The 15,799-nt window shown below is 37.1% G+C and overlaps 1 protein-coding gene and 1 long non-coding RNA gene across 2 annotated transcripts; one reads left to right on the forward strand and one right to left on the reverse strand.

Moving 5' to 3' along the window:
• The first annotated feature begins 487 nt into the window (after window positions 1-487).
• Window positions 488-2,126, forward strand: LOC122067561. The gene is made up of 3 exons (XR_006136771.1): window positions 488-910; window positions 1,359-1,596; window positions 1,683-2,126. It is a non-coding gene; the product is annotated as an uncharacterized LOC122067561 (long non-coding RNA).
• A 5,377-nt stretch (window positions 2,127-7,503) lies between these two features.
• Window positions 7,504-10,338, reverse strand: LOC122067562. Its single transcript, XM_042631395.1, has 7 exons — window positions 10,132-10,338; window positions 9,769-9,855; window positions 9,480-9,686; window positions 8,923-9,075; window positions 8,411-8,464; window positions 8,138-8,284; window positions 7,504-8,008 (listed from the first exon to the last, which is right to left on the reverse strand). Exons 1-7 carry the CDS (start codon window positions 10,294-10,296, stop codon window positions 7,622-7,624), a joined length of 1,200 nt encoding a protein of 399 aa, XP_042487329.1. The 5' UTR covers window positions 10,297-10,338; the 3' UTR covers window positions 7,504-7,621.
• Window positions 10,339-15,799: the final 5,461 nt, after the last annotated feature.

Raw genomic sequence — 15,799 nt, forward strand, 5'->3', positions numbered from 1 at the left:
AGAGTTTAAATGATTTTCAGAAATTTCCTAATCTTTGCCTCTCTTTTTTCCCCTCAAGGTTGTACATGTAAAACGAGCATTGATCTAGGGAATTTCCCCATTGATATACTACTCTCACATTGAGATTCTAGAGGCAGTAGTTAAACAACATATCATCATGGAATATCGACATAGAAGAAGGAAAGGTAACTTGATCCATCCAGTGACAAAACCAACAATGATTCAATTTTGTTAGATGCAGGAGGTTGGAGCAGTTGCAATGGAGATGATGGGTGTGCTACTGGACATAATGGAATGAGTTATGAATTATGATTGCGATAATGATGCTGTATGCGACAGAGCGATGATGGAGGAAAAGCAGGCAGTTGGCCATAGCAAGGCTGGTCAAGCGATGTAGAGCCTAGAGTGGCTATTGGGCAGGGTGGGTCCAATTGTGGTTGCAAAGCGTACAGGTAGCAATGCGATGGTTGGGACTCGGATTGCAGCGCTGGATTATAGGGCTAGGTTGTGGTGGAAAGAGATAACAGGGGCTGGTTTTAGGTGATGGCGCAACAGGACAATGAGCGAAATAGCGGCGAAACAGATTTTATTATGTCAGGAATACAACGGCAATGGGGGTGGGGGTGAAACATCGTCTGTGGAGAGCATCGTCGACGGAGACCGGTGGAGACGTCTTAAGCTGCTTACACATGGTTGATGCGAATCCAACGGCAAGCAATGAAAAAGAGGAATTGGGTCACTGGTTTATGGATATCAGATCAAAACCGTTTCTCCCTTTCAAACCCTCCCTCTGCCATCACCAAGCTTGCTTTGTTCTCCATCGTCAGCAGCCTAAGGCGTCTCCCTCTGCAACTCTCAGAGTTCTCGCAAGGCGCTATCCTTGGAAACCTAATCTCCTGCATGCAACAAGGTAACGAACCCTTCTACTAAATGAAATTTCATCTCTTAAGCGAATTCTCTGAGTTCGTTAATTTGTTCAATTTGATCAGTTGCAGAAGCTCTCGATGTCGATGGTATCTTCTCCTCTACACCCGGTTTTTTTTTTTTTTTGGATTAATACCTCTACACCCTGGTTGATGCCCTCCTGGAGAATCGAAGGCCAAATGGTCCGATTTGGCGTACTCGCCCTAACCTGAATCTCGATCTTCAGGCACCCGATATCAGAATAGTGGGTCAATAGGGACGAAGACAATAGAAAAATATGGGGTTAGCAATTTTATGCCTTAGATCATACGGATATATTCTTTCTATTTGATTATCTCGGTACTTTTTTTGATGATTTAGTGTTAAGGTTTTTTATATTAGACTAAATCACAGCTTGATCTTACCTCTCAAGATTTCTCTGTTTTGTATGACAGCCTGACAGGGAGCAAAAGACCTCTCCAAACCTTCTCTTACTGAATTAATGCACAGTGTTTAGGAGAAGGCAGGGGTTGGAGAAGAAGAAGAAGAAGAAGTAGAAGAAGAAAATGAAGGAAGGAAGAGAAGAATGAAGAGTTAATGCAACTCTCGAGTCATCCCATGACCAGGGAGAACAAGAGCAGAAGGGGAATCAGCAAAGCCCAGAAAGCAGCAACCTAAAGAAAGCTAGAAAATGTAAGATTTTGATTTTTGTTCAATGCTTCTATTTTATTAGTTTCCATACATGTATCTAAGTTTCTAATTGTTTCGTTTTTCCTCAGCTTGTGGTTTCCATGACGAGGTCGAAGAGAGAGCAGGAAGAAAGAAGAAAGATCCAGCGGATAGGCTTTCACTCACTCTGTTTCAGGGCGGAAGCATTTAGAAGACGGGGTTTGAAAGGGGAGGAAGACTTGGGTTGAGCCACGTGTCGACAGCTAAAGGACTCTCTGCGGTCTCCGCCGACGATGCTCTCCACAGACGATGTTTTCCCCAGCGGGCTATCCACGATTCAGAGATGATAATATATAATGGTAAAGGGCTGCAGAGATGTGTTGACGGGGTCGATGCGATGCAGAGTTCTGCAGTGCCAGTGTCGACACAAGGCTGGAAGTTGGTGAAATGGGGATAGGTTCTGTAAATTAAGGGCGTGTGACCTCTGTTCGTGTATTGTGACACTCAATACACACTGCCTCTGTGCCTTTGGCTCAACATCTACCCGGGTAGGAGGAGAAAAAGAAGAAGACTGGCTGGTTACCAAGTGAATAGAGGGTTAATACATTTAAGAAAAAAAGGAAAAAAAAAGATGTAAACGTTCAAAAGTAGGGGCTAAGTGTAAGGGAGTCATAGTAATTGCCCCAGTGAAATTATATAGAAATGAAAGTTGGGAGAAAGAGAGAGAGAGGAGTTACCTGCTCACTCCTCCGGTGGTCTGGTGACTCCGGTGGTCTGGTGTCTTCCGTGGATCTGATGTCGTCGGGCGATTTAGAAACAAACAGAGAGAGAGAGGAGTGGGCGTTTTATAAACACAGAGACGCTATGATTTCTGAATGTCATGTATTTTTATCAATATTTGTACATAATTACTTGGACTATAAAAGTTTTAATATACCACAATTTTGTGTATTCTTGAATATTTAAATATTTTTTGGCCAATACAAAAAATGGATCGAATAGGGGTATCAACAGATTCTGTCCGATTCGGGCACTATGAGCCGTCCAAAGTCCAAATCACCACACGAATAAGATTATGGAAAAAAAAAAAAAAAGGAGGAAGAAGAAGGAGAAAAAAACTCACAAAAATGTCAGGTGATTCAGTTTTAGATTGGGCAAAAACAATAAAAGATTGTATATTTTTTGGGATCGGCCATGAGATCAATTGTATCGGCCCAGATAAATTTTTAAAAAATAAAATATGAATATAAAAATTATAAAAATTTGCAAAAAATATGGAAAATTTAAAAATCAAAATGGGTTAGTAAAAATCTGAAAAATAACAAACCCAACCCACCCACCCATGGAATCTATTACTATAATCGGAGGAATATTAAAGAGAAAGAATATTGTAACTGATTGAACACAAATTCGGATATGATAGTATTTTTAGTAAATTGTTTTTAGTATCATCTCGGTTGTACAAGCTCAAAAAGCTGTGAAATGATTCGGAAGATTATAAAACAATACTCAGAAGTGATCGAGGGGAAAATTATATTGAAACCAAAAAAAAAAAAAGCCAAGATCTAAAGGGAAAAAAGCGAAACAATACTTGGAGGCTGGAGCACAACAACCCCAAAGATTTCTGCTTCCTGCAATACGCATGCAGCCTAGTTTCAGGATCTTGAAACTCAACGAACGAAGACATTTCCTGATCTCTTTCTTGTTCCACTGCTTCTTCCGCCGCTGCTGCCTCCGTTAATGGTAAAGTTAAACAACAGATCAAACAAAAATGAACGTCAAATCGTGATCTCCTGCTATCGTAGATCCAGCGCCGAAGAGAGCAATCTATGTCCTTCGACGAAGAGAGGAAAAAAGGAAGAGAGAGAGAGAGAGATCTGGACGTTTAAGAGTTGAGAGGGAGAAGGAGGAGACCGTTAATAAAATAAGATGATAACACTGCTTTTCATTTTGTTTTTGCATTCTGCGTTGCTTTAGTTTAAAGTATTATTTATTATTGCTCGTAATGTTCTACTAAAAATTAATCAGTGGATTCTGTCGCCATTGAAAGTAATGGAAAAACTGGAACACTCAAGAACACCAAAGAAAGGTTGGAAGTTGGAACACCTATTTATTATAATGATTTTTCCCATTTTATTGCATTTAAATATGAAAAAAGAAAAAGGAAAAACACAAGACCCGCCTTAACCAGGCTTTTCTCTTCCTCTTCCTCTATTCCGAAACAGTAGGTGGGAAGGTCACGGTGGTGGTGTTGGACACGGCTGCCTCGTCCTCGTCTTCGTCTTCTTCCTCTTCTTCCTCGTAGCCACAAAATATGCATTTCACCCAAGTAGCAAACGCTGCTACGAGGATGAATGCCACAATACTTAACACTATATTCAGTGTTCTTTTCTCCTTGTGCATTGGTTCATGAGTGTCTGTCCAGACGAAACCATTGAAGCCGCGGCTGGCCATCTCTCTCTCTCTCTCTCTCTCTCTCTCTTACTTTTTCTAAGCAGTTCACTTGATGACCTCCCACGACTCCCTTATAAATATATATGGACAAGACTTGAGCCAGAAGCAACCGTTTTTCAAAACTAACAGGTAAAATAATAAAGAAGAAAAGTCCAAATTCTTTAATTTGGGGGAAGTATTTATTTATCATTGGTTAAAAGGTAGCAGCGCTTAAGCGTTTGCAACTTGTGGACATCCCATTTAATCTGAACCATTGATATTATCCTACATAATTTCAGCCGTTCATTCGTTTCAACTGATTAGCTGATATTTCCGTAGACTCTCCCGGCTATTTCTTCCTCTTCATCCACATTTTCATATTGGACATCAGTCTGTGTCACTTCTCCAACCCAAACCCACCAGGAACTCAGAAGGGAGAGAAACCCTAACTCCATCGGCAAAAGCACCACCGATGTGGCTATTCCGGTCCTTGCCATCCATAAGCATATCATCATCGGTGAAGAACTGCGAGAGGAGCAAAAACTCTCCATCATCCAAATCTTCGGCCATTCGAACTCCTTGAAATAGCAGAGAGCGAAAGATTGGGAGAAAGATACGAAACAGAGGAGAGCGATGAAAGCGACAAGATTTTGAAAGGGCCGAGTGATAGCGGTTGCTGCGTCAAGAAGGTTTAATAATAAGAAGTTGGGTTCGCTAGATTTGCAATTTCAGGGGCCCTCCAACAAAAGAAAGAAAAAGAAAAGCAGGGAAAGATAGTGAGAATTTTTTTTTGGTAAAGAAAAGATAGTGAGAAAGAGCGCGAGATATTGATGGAGAATGTCATAAGGATAACACACTAACACAACTTTATTTAGGTTTTGACCCTTCTGAATCTTCTGAAACTTGGGGAACAGTTCGATATGTTTGGGTGGTTACGGGAGCTCTCTGTGCGAGGAGAATGAACGGAGGGAACTTGCCAGAAGGACACACAGAAAGAAATTTAAGAAATAATATTAAACAGTTCAAAATTTAAACAATCAATAAAGAATAGAGATGGAAAAAAGAAGGAAACCCTAAGAAGACATGCAAGTATACAACAACTAGCCTGCTGGATCCCGCCCTTCCCCTCTTTCTCTCTCATAATTGCAGTGTGAGAGAGAGAGAGAGAGAGAGAATACAGTGGTTGGAGACTGGGTGAAGACATTTGGCCCGGCCGCCGGCCAGCCTCTGGGAAGGGGGAGCTGATAGTGCAGATGCAATTGATTAGCAGGGAGGGTGATGGTGTAGGTCGTGGGCACGGGCGCACGGCATACCAAAGCTGGGATAGGAGAGATGACGCTATCCGTGACTGATGAGCGAAGGAGAGAAGGGTGAGAGACGACTCACATTGGTAACCGGCTGTGTCTGTTACAGTATGCAAGTCTGAAAGCAATTGATGGCTCAGATTAAACATTAAAAGATCAATGGGTGACGTTAAATGTGTTGTTCGGAAGTTGGCAACGCACCCTTTATTATTTGGGTAACTTGGTTCATTTTGTAATTTTTTACGGCATATTTCTGTTTTCATCAGACGATGCATAGGGCAGATGTAGGACCACCCATCCTATGGTCCCCACCTAAGAATCAAACGCAAGAGAGAGAGAAGGGGGCGGGCGGAGCATGGTGGTATAATGGTAGATATGTATAGGTCTTTCTGTTTTCATAATATGTTGTTTACTTATAAGAAAGGCTGTCAAATACTGAAATCGAAACCAAGCTGAATTAATTGGATCCAAATCGAATAGAATTTATTTGGTTCAGATTCAGTTTGAATATGTGAGTATGTTATTCGGTTCGGTTTGGCTTAGTTTTGATTTAGGGTGTCAGAACTATTGATTCGAACCAAAATCGAACTGAATTACTCTTATCATTCAAGTATATTTTTTGCAAGCTCTTTTTTTTTCTTTATGTTGTAAGTGTTTTTTGCAATTTATCATCATATATTTACAAGCTAAGTTAACTTTGGAGTTAGCAATGGCCATAAGGCCTATAATTTGAGCACATTATGGCCTTTCGTCTATCACAGTCATGGTTCAAAAGTGGAACCGTTTTCATAACTGAATTAAAATCGAGGTATAATACCAAATTAAAACTGCTTATCATAACCGAATTAGAATTGAAATCGAATCGAGCCGAATTGAATCGATTTGAATATCTAAATATGGAACCGAGTTAGTTCTTGGTTCGCTCATGGTCTACCTTATCATTATTTGAAACCGAACCAAAACTAAACCGAATAATCAAAACCGAACCATTGACACCTTACTTGTAAGAGAAAACTGTTAATTTTTTCTGATTTGGTCTCAATAATTTCTTATTTTACCAACTTCATGAAATTAGAGAAAACTGTTGATTTTTTTCTGATTTGGTCTCAATAATTTCAGCGAAGTGGGGGATCCCTCTTGTAGAGGAATGAAAAAGTAGAAGTCTTATTCCTTTCATTTGTCTTTCTTCCTCTAATCAATTTGTTAAAATTGCCTGAAATTCTCATTAAAAAGGAATTGTGCCTTAAATTCTTTTTTATTCTTTTTTTTAGGGAGAAAAATAAAATAACTATATATATTCATGTTAATTTAATTTTTGATTTCTAATAAATTTTATTGAGGAAACAAATTCAACTCTCTCTCCTTTGATGTAATTAAATTGAATAATTGATAAATAGTCATTGTGTATTCCAAAAACAAATCATTGATCGACAAGCAATTGATATAGGACCTTTATTGATTGGTCAATAACTAATAAAAAATATTACAAAAAGAATTTGGGACTGAACTTTTATGCCTAAAAGGCAGAAATTTTAATTATATAATTTTGTAACCCAATCTTATCATCTTCTCCATCAGCCACAATGGACAGTTAAAAATCTTTAAAGCACCACATGCTCATAACTTCTACGAACGACCCCCAATGTTGCTAGTCCAGTTTTGATTAGAGGTGTCAATGGGCTGGGTTGGGATGGATTTTAATCCTAAACCAATCCTAAGGTCACTTAACTCAACCCATACCCAACCTAGCCCTTGGTTAATATTTCAGCCTAAGCCCAACACTATTGAACTTAACCCAACTCAATCAAACTCTAATGGACCCTAATTGGGCCAGGCTTAGCTTAACCAGACCAGCCCAGCTCAGTACTATTGGTTACTTTTTTTTTTTATTGAGTACCATTGGTTATACTTGATCGCTTGAACTCGATATATTGCAAAGGCCAAAGACCAATCTTTTGCATATATGTAGATTGTGGAAAATGAAAGATTTTTTCCAGACCGTTTTCTGTAGGTACCCATTTATAAATAATATAATGGATTGGGTTCGGTGGAGACCTTAACTTAGGCTCGACCCAACCCGGCCTCTGGCCTGAAATTCTCAACATTAACCCACCCTAATATTGAATTTATGGACTGATTTTGATCTTGGAACTCAGCTTTGTGTGTGTGTGTGTGTGTGAGAGAGAGAGAGAGAGATTTCTCATAAAATTTATTAGAATTTGAAAATTTTGATCATCATGGACAAGCGTAATCCCAATACTATTGACCAATCCTTAGTCATCAGTGACTAGCTTGGTCATGAGAGAGAGAGATTAGCAAGTTTCCCCAGGACCACCATAAAAGCAAGTATGCCTCCACAAGTCATCAGCGTTGGGATAATGGTCAGAACGGTAGCACCCAAATGAGAGGCTTTCAAGACTAGATTCGTTAGGATTTGCACCATTGTAATCTTCCCCGTAAACTTGGACCACTCTGAAGTAGGCAGTTTTTCTGAAGTTTATACCTTCACCAGGAGGTGAATTGAAATCTCCAGTCCCCATTGGGGGAGTTTTTTCACCTTGAGGAGCATAAACCTCCCCTCTCCAACCAACCACAGAAGCAGATTCTATTATACTGTTGAATAACTCTTTTGGCCAATACCCAACATCAGTAGGTTTATCTCCAATTGATAGCCACCAACTTCCTCCGCCGTCTTTACGCTATATATATAATCAATCAAAAATAAGAAATTGGCGACAAAGAATATAAACCAATTAGTAATATAAGTGTTATAGCATAATAATGATAATACACGGTTTCACAAATTAAGAAACCAACTTTTATCTTACCTGGGAAATAAACAATGGCACTGTAAATGGATCTTCACCATAGGTAGATGTTTTGGTAATAACTTGACCAAGTGGTACTTCTTTGTTAACTTGAACGAAACCATTGCATATGGAATTGAAGCAGCCAGTCTTTTGAGACCCATCTGCCTAAGATTTCATTATATTATTATTATTATTATTATTATTACTATTATAACATAAATAAATAAGCACCAAAAATACAGTCCAAAGCTTAGGCAAACTGAGAATGGAACTTTGTTATGTTTGACTTACAGTCCAATGCCCAAAAAAATGGGATTTTGTGTCACCATATAATTTAGGATTTACCTGCACACCGAAAATTATTTACAGTTCAGACCGAAGCTAGAAATTGCCAATTGTAAATCATCAAAAGTTTCAGTTAAATATTTATGAAGAGAAACATAAGATCGTATATGTGGATAATATTGAGTCAATAAGAAAAAAGAATAGAAGTTCTTCCACCGACCCAAGACCCAACTGTGTGTTACAATGAAAACATGCATTTAATGTCTAAAAGTGAAGTAGGAACGAATCATGAAAGGTTGGATATGCTATCGATATACCGTAAGCTGGCACCCATTATGTTTATCTCTCTTTCACTTTTTGAAATGACCCCCTACCTCTCCTGTATGACACCTCATCAGATACTTCCTTTGGGAATTGTTTGTTAGCTTACTATATACGAGCGGCATACATATATCTCTCCATATATATATATATATATATATATAAAAGTAAAGAGGGAGAGATAAAAGAGAACTGACATGCCATCCAACTTGTACACGGTTTTGTCCACGTTGTGCCCAGATCAAAGCTCCACTGTATTGATTACTGGAGACTGAGGGATTGTGTAGGCTCATGATCGCTGAAACTCCATGATATTTCTTGTTTTCATCTTTCATTTGAAACCCTGCAAACTGAGTAACATGTGTTAATGTCAATTGCCACATACCTCAAGTAATTATTGACTTTGTTGGGAATGTTAAAGTAGGATCTAGAAGAATGGTTTTAAAAATTGAATTAGATTGGTCATGATCGGATCAGTATTAACTAAGACTAATCATGATCTTTAATTTATCAGATACCTATCCATTGGTAAGGCAAGAGGGTACAATGGTCCAAAAGACCAACTTTACAGAGAAAATAAGGGTAAATCCTTCCGATCTAATCCAATCCTGACATATCCAAATATCAATCCCCATTTTTTACACCTTGGTTGAAAGCAATATTTCTACTTTAGAAATTAAGATGAAAAGTTTCTCTTGTGGGGTGAGGTGGGACTTGGGAGTGAGGGAGGGAGGGAAAGTTTGGGAAAGCTTACATGTTTACCGGGCCCTTCATCTAAGAATTGATGAAAATTTCCAGAAGTATTTGAATAGGATTTCCACCTTATTAAATCTTCTCTTGTTGTCCTCCTAATGGGGACTGTTCCTGTTGGGCAACCCCCGCCATCAAGTCTGAGATCATCACTAGGATCAACTCCTAAAGAAGCTTCTTTAGTAGTCTCTCTTGGAGCCGAAGAACTCATCTGCAATTTTGATTTGATCAATTCATCTTAAAAAGAAAAAGGCTGAATAAGTTGAATGTGATGACACTGATAATCACTATACCTCAGGTATATGGTTCTTGAGTAATGGGTTGTCGAAGGCTGGTTGTTTGTAAAAATCAACACAATCATAGATTTCACCATGTTTCGTCTGTAAAAGCCATATAAACAATTCATCTATCATTAATCATTCTGCCATTAATCATTCCATGCATGTTTGCCATGGTTTGACTAAAAATGTTGATACCAATGGGGTTGGTAGTCTAGTGGTGAAAATGCCCTCAATCCATCACCGTTCGAGTCGGCTGGTTGTGGATTTGCCGTATAGGGGCTTGTCCTGAGGGCTACGATCACTACCATGGAACACCATTTTTCTATTACCAAAAAAAAAAAAAAATGTTGATGATCAGTGAGTGATGTAATATACATTGATACTCTTGACTGCAGGCTTGTTCATTAGTTTGAGTTGTCTCTCCAACTCGAGATCTTCTTCTTCCATGGAGAAGGTTCTTCCTCCGTAGACTCCATTGTAACTTAAAATGATTAAAGAAGATGCTAACAAAGCTACAAGCATGACCACCAGTAAAGCCATTATAAACAAAGGATTTTCTTGCCTTGCCTTACTGTTGATTTACACTTCTGCGTTTCCTCGGTAACATGTTCTATATATTTATTGACAACAGGGAATTTCATTTGGTTGTCACTCATTCAAAACGTACCATATATGTGTCATTTTCAAAAATTGTTTTGGCATAAAATATTTGTTGCATTGGAAAAAGAATATTTGATTCTCACAAAAATTCTATTAAATTATAATAAATAAATAAAAGGATTATCTCCCAAAATTGAATCTTACCAACTTTTAAGCTCGTTTTCCCTGGTCCAAAAATTTTTTTTCTTTCACTCTTACAGGATTTGACAACTCTTTTAAAATCTTTTTAACATTGTACCTTCTTTTTTTGTTCCTTCTATAAATTAAACAATGTAATTTGTGTTAGATACTTTGATTCCTTTCTACATTTGAAGGATTAAGTAGATCAAATGCAAGCTATATACATTTTAAAGATTAAGGGTGTCAAATTGGATCCAGAATGATCGAGATCGAATAATCGGAACTAAATCGAACAGAATTTGATTATAATCTAGAACTAGGGAATAAAATCAAAGCAGGACTTGGTTATTTTGTAGATTGAGCATCTAAACTGATGGTAAGAATCAACACCAAATCGAATTTGGATATCAATATATTATAATATTAATATAGTATAATACTAATATTATATTTTATTAATACACTATAATACTAATATGTTTTAATATATATTACAACTACTGGTATTAGATTTTATAATATTACTATATTATAATAATATTATACTATATGTGGTATAAATCTAGCACATGGCCCGAAACTAAACTCTGTAGGAACCAAATAGGAACTAGAAACGAACTAGAACCAAATAGGTTTAGCATGGGTACCAATTTTCAGAACCAATGAACTAGGGACTTGGTCCGGTTTCAAATCACACCAACACTCCTTGGAAGTTGGAACCGAACTAAACAAAATACCCAATTCGAGACTGATTTACACCCTTATTACTCCCGACACTCCTCCCTTCCCCCACCTCTTTCATCCTTATTTTGTCATCTTCGAGGATAAAAAAGAAAAAAAAAATTGTAAAAAGAAATTTTTAAAAAATTAGAAATCTATTTTAGGGTTTGCTTTGATGTGAACATGTAAGTTGAGTCTAGAGTCTAGACTCTAGAGTGAGCTCTTAGTGTAAAGTCTTGAGGTTGATATGTAACGCCCTGACCCTATTAACCTTAGCACAATATTGTCCCTTGTATATCTTTTGGCCGCAATATCGCGATATCATTAGCCTTAGCACAATATTGTTCTCTTTGGCCCATAGGCTTCAAGTGTTTAAAATGCACTGTGCTATGTTAGAGATTATTCATTAGTTCAATAATCTCTCCCTAGGCGATGTGAGACTAAAGTTGATATATTTTCACCAATCTCCCAAATACTCGATTGGAAACTCGCCAACCACCACTGCACTCAATTTGGATGTTCAGGCGAAGAAAAAGAAGGTGAACAAGGGGTTTCAATTCCAAAACCAGAGAAAGTGAAAATTTGCGAAGTTCTTTTTTATTCTGATTGACTCAATATCCTTTAGCAACAAAGATGCCAAACACTTGATTGAGAAGTGGGAACTTGCTGGTTGCTGCTGCAATCGTTTGGGAGTTATGAAGTTTGAACGGAAAAGGGAGTCAGGCTAGGGTTCCAAACTGAAAAAAGAAAAGAAAAGAAAAGAAAACCCGAGAAGTTGACTCAATATCCTGTTTTTTTTGTACTTAGTTGACTTAACCTCACTAATAGGACCATGTGGAATAAGAATAATTATAGAAGAAAGAGTCTTCATAATTTGAGATAGATGAGAAAGTTTGGCCTTATGGTCTGAATCTACCCTGGCTTGTGTTGAACCCCAAGATAGGCTTTGGGTTGAGATTTCTGATCTTGAAGGTGGTTTAGGGTTGAAAAACATTGACCCTAGGTTAAGGTTGGGCCGGGTTTGGATTGAGACCTAGACCCAGCCTAGACGTGATTTTAACCCTTGATTTATATAAATGTTTTATTTTTATTTTGTAATAATTTATATAATGTGTTATTGATTTATTGTGTTTATATGTGTTATATTTCAATAAATTAAAAAAATATATATTATGTTATAATATTTCACTCACTTAGTATATAGTCTTTCTAAAATCTTAACCCCAGGCAAAAATCAGGGTTAATCAAGGTCAATCCAGTCCAATCAAGTCTGGATTGGGTTGGCCTAAACTCAAAGAGTAAACTTGGCTAAAATATCTCAACTTGACCTAGGGTTGTGCTGGGTCTAGACCGAATTTTAAAGGACCTAGTTGGATCAGGGTTCTAAAATACCCAGCTCCGTTTCACCCCTAATTTGAGACATTTTATCCATTCATTTCATCAATGAAAAAAGGTGGGCCCCAGTACCTCACTGTCACACACACTCATAACACAACAAGTGTATATCACATACGTAACTCTATTTATGGCTAACTCCGAGTTACTAGGGTATTTTAGTCACAACATTTCTGTAAACAGAAAAAAGAGAGAAAATAAAAGGTACAATGATTTTTTTTCTCTCTCTTCCTCTCTTTATCCCACTTACTCTTGAGTTTGGATCCATTACACATATGATTATCTAGTAGTACATGTGAGAATTCAATACCTATCCCACTTTCTGCCGTTGTAAAGGTGAAGATGAGTGTATTTGAAAACAAAAGGAAAATATGTTAAATTCTCACGATACATATGTGAAGCAGATCCAAATTTCTCGATCATTCTCTCCTTTTTTCCAGGCGTCATTTGAGTAACGCTTTTTATTGTTTGTTAAATCTTATTGTTATTTATTTATTATTCAACTATTCTTCTTCTTCTATTTTTTATTTGAACCTTTTGTCAAGTTATTTATTTAAAATTTTATTTTTATTATATTTTATTTCAATCCATAGCACAAGGCTTGATATTGGATGGAAACAATACCGATACTAATTTTATGTACCTTCTCACAAATGTTATCAGAACTAGTCGTTATATGCCCCAAAAGATGCGCAGTTTCCATTATTCTACATTATTGGGTATCTGTTTTTTATTTATTTAATATCTCATTCATCATTAAGATGCGTGGTTTCCATTATCCTCCATTATCTGGTATCTATTTTTTATTTATTTAATATCTCATTCTTTGTTTTAATCTTATTTCAACCTAGTAGGGAAGTACATATAATTAGGGGTGCAACAGACCCGAGTTGGGCTGGGTTTCTTAAAACCCTAGCCCAACCCTAAGTCCCCTTAATTAGGCCCAAATCCGCCTTGACCCTGACTTAGGGCTGCAAAACTTCAACCCTGACCCTACCCTTTAAGGTTCAACCTAACCCTTACTAGCCCTGATTGATCCTGATTTTTCATGGTCGGGCTGGGATAATCCTAACCCTGATTGACCTTGACCTTGGTTTGCCATCAAGGGCTGGGTATACCCTAACCCTATAAAATATGAAATAACTTAAATATAAAAAAATATTCATAATAAATAGGAGATAAAAATACAAAGTTACAAATTTCTTAGTAAAAAAAAGCAAGAGAGATCGGTAAGAAGATATATTAAGAGTTTTGAGTTATTAATGACTCAATGTCAAACAATATATAAAATTAGGTTAAATTCAAAGTTAACATCAAGGTCACAACAGGGTCAACATCAAGGGCAAAAATCAGGGCCAGACCGGGCCAAAAGTCAGGGTAAAAAAATCAAGGTCTGCTTCAAGGCGGACTAGGCGGGCCAAAGACATTAACCCTTATCCGCCCTGATCCTGACTCAGGGTCAAAAATTTCAAGGTCAGACCAGCCCTCAGTGCCAAAATTTTTGGGTCAGTACTTATTTGGGATCAAGGCGGGCCAAGGGCAGGTTCAGGCCGTCAGGGCCAAACTTGCACCCATACATATAATGGTTTGATAAGATATGTAAAAATTCAAAGAAAAAAAGTGAGAGAGAGAGAGAGAGAGAGAGAGAGAGAGAGAGAGAGAGAGAGACATATATATATATATATATATAATGGAGATAATTATGGAGAGATTTAAAGATAAGAAAAAAACATAAGAGTAGTTTCAAATATAAGGGAAAATAAAAAAGCTTGTGTGAGGAAAAGGAAAGAAGATCCATTATTGTTTTGGTTGTTTAAATTGCTCTTGGCATTGAAGGGAACAAGTAAGAAATAAAAGATACATGTATTGCTTTGATATTAAAGATTTAGTTTCCTGATAAATATGATGAGAGGGATAGCTATGGTGGGATATATTCTTCATCCTCCCATTAATTCCTATATATATATATATATATATATAATTGAGATTATTGAGATAGTCCCACATCGGCCATGAATGACTCAATTATTATGTATAAAACCAAGAAGAGGCCACCCAATTCAAACAAAATAATTTTAAGATGGAAACTTTAACAGAGATAAAACATGGAGAGAGAGAGACATTTTGCTTCCTCCCTAAACTCTATGGAAAGGAGCTGAAAATTGTGATGAACATGGATATGTCTAATCACAATATATATTATTTGAAAAATCAAGGATCCTTGGCAAGCTTCCTCCAGTCCACCATAAAAGCAAGTATGCCTCCAAAAGTCATTAACGTTGGAATAATATTCTGCAAAATAGCATCAATATTTGAGGACTTCGTCAAGACTAGCTTCATTGGAAATTTTAATATAATCTTATCCGTAAACTTGGACTACCCTGAAATACGAAGTTTTGTAGTCTACTACCTCATAACTCATAAGGAGGTGCATTGCAATGTGCAGTAACCATTGGAGGAGTTTTTTCACTTTGGCCGGGGAGCATAAACCTCTCCTCTCCAACCAACCACATGAGCAGAATATGTTATATTATTGAATAATACTCTTGGCCAATACCCAACATCAGTATTATTTTCTCCAATTGATAGCCACCAACTTCCTCCACCATCTTTACTCTATATAATCAATCAAAATTAAGAAATTGGCCAACAAATAATATAAACCAATTAGAAACATGAGTTTAAGTCATAAAAATGATAATATATGGTTTCTTCACCGTAGGTAGATGTTTGGGTAAAAGCTTGACCACAGTGGTACTTCTTTGTTAACTTGAATGAAGCCATTGCATATGGAATTGAAGCAGCCAATCTTTTGAGACCCAACTACATTATTATTGTAACATAAATAAATAAGCACCAGAAATACAGTCCAAAGATTAGGCAACCAGAGAATGGAACTTCGTTACTTACAATCTAATGCCCAGAAAAAAAAGAAAAAAAAAGGGTTTTGTGTTACCATATAATTAAGGATTCACCTCCGCACCGAAAATTATTTACAGTTTAGATCGAAGTTAGAAATTACCAATTGTATAGTTTCAGTTAAATATTTCTGAAGAGAAACATAAGATCATATTCATGTACCATATTGGATCAATAAGGAAAAAAAGATAGAAGTTGGTCCACCCACCCACCCACCCAAGACCCAACT

Source organism: Macadamia integrifolia, unplaced genomic scaffold (assembly GCF_013358625.1).
Source record: "Macadamia integrifolia cultivar HAES 741 unplaced genomic scaffold, SCU_Mint_v3 scaffold2975, whole genome shotgun sequence".
NCBI lineage: Eukaryota > Viridiplantae > Streptophyta > Magnoliopsida > Proteales > Proteaceae > Macadamia > Macadamia integrifolia.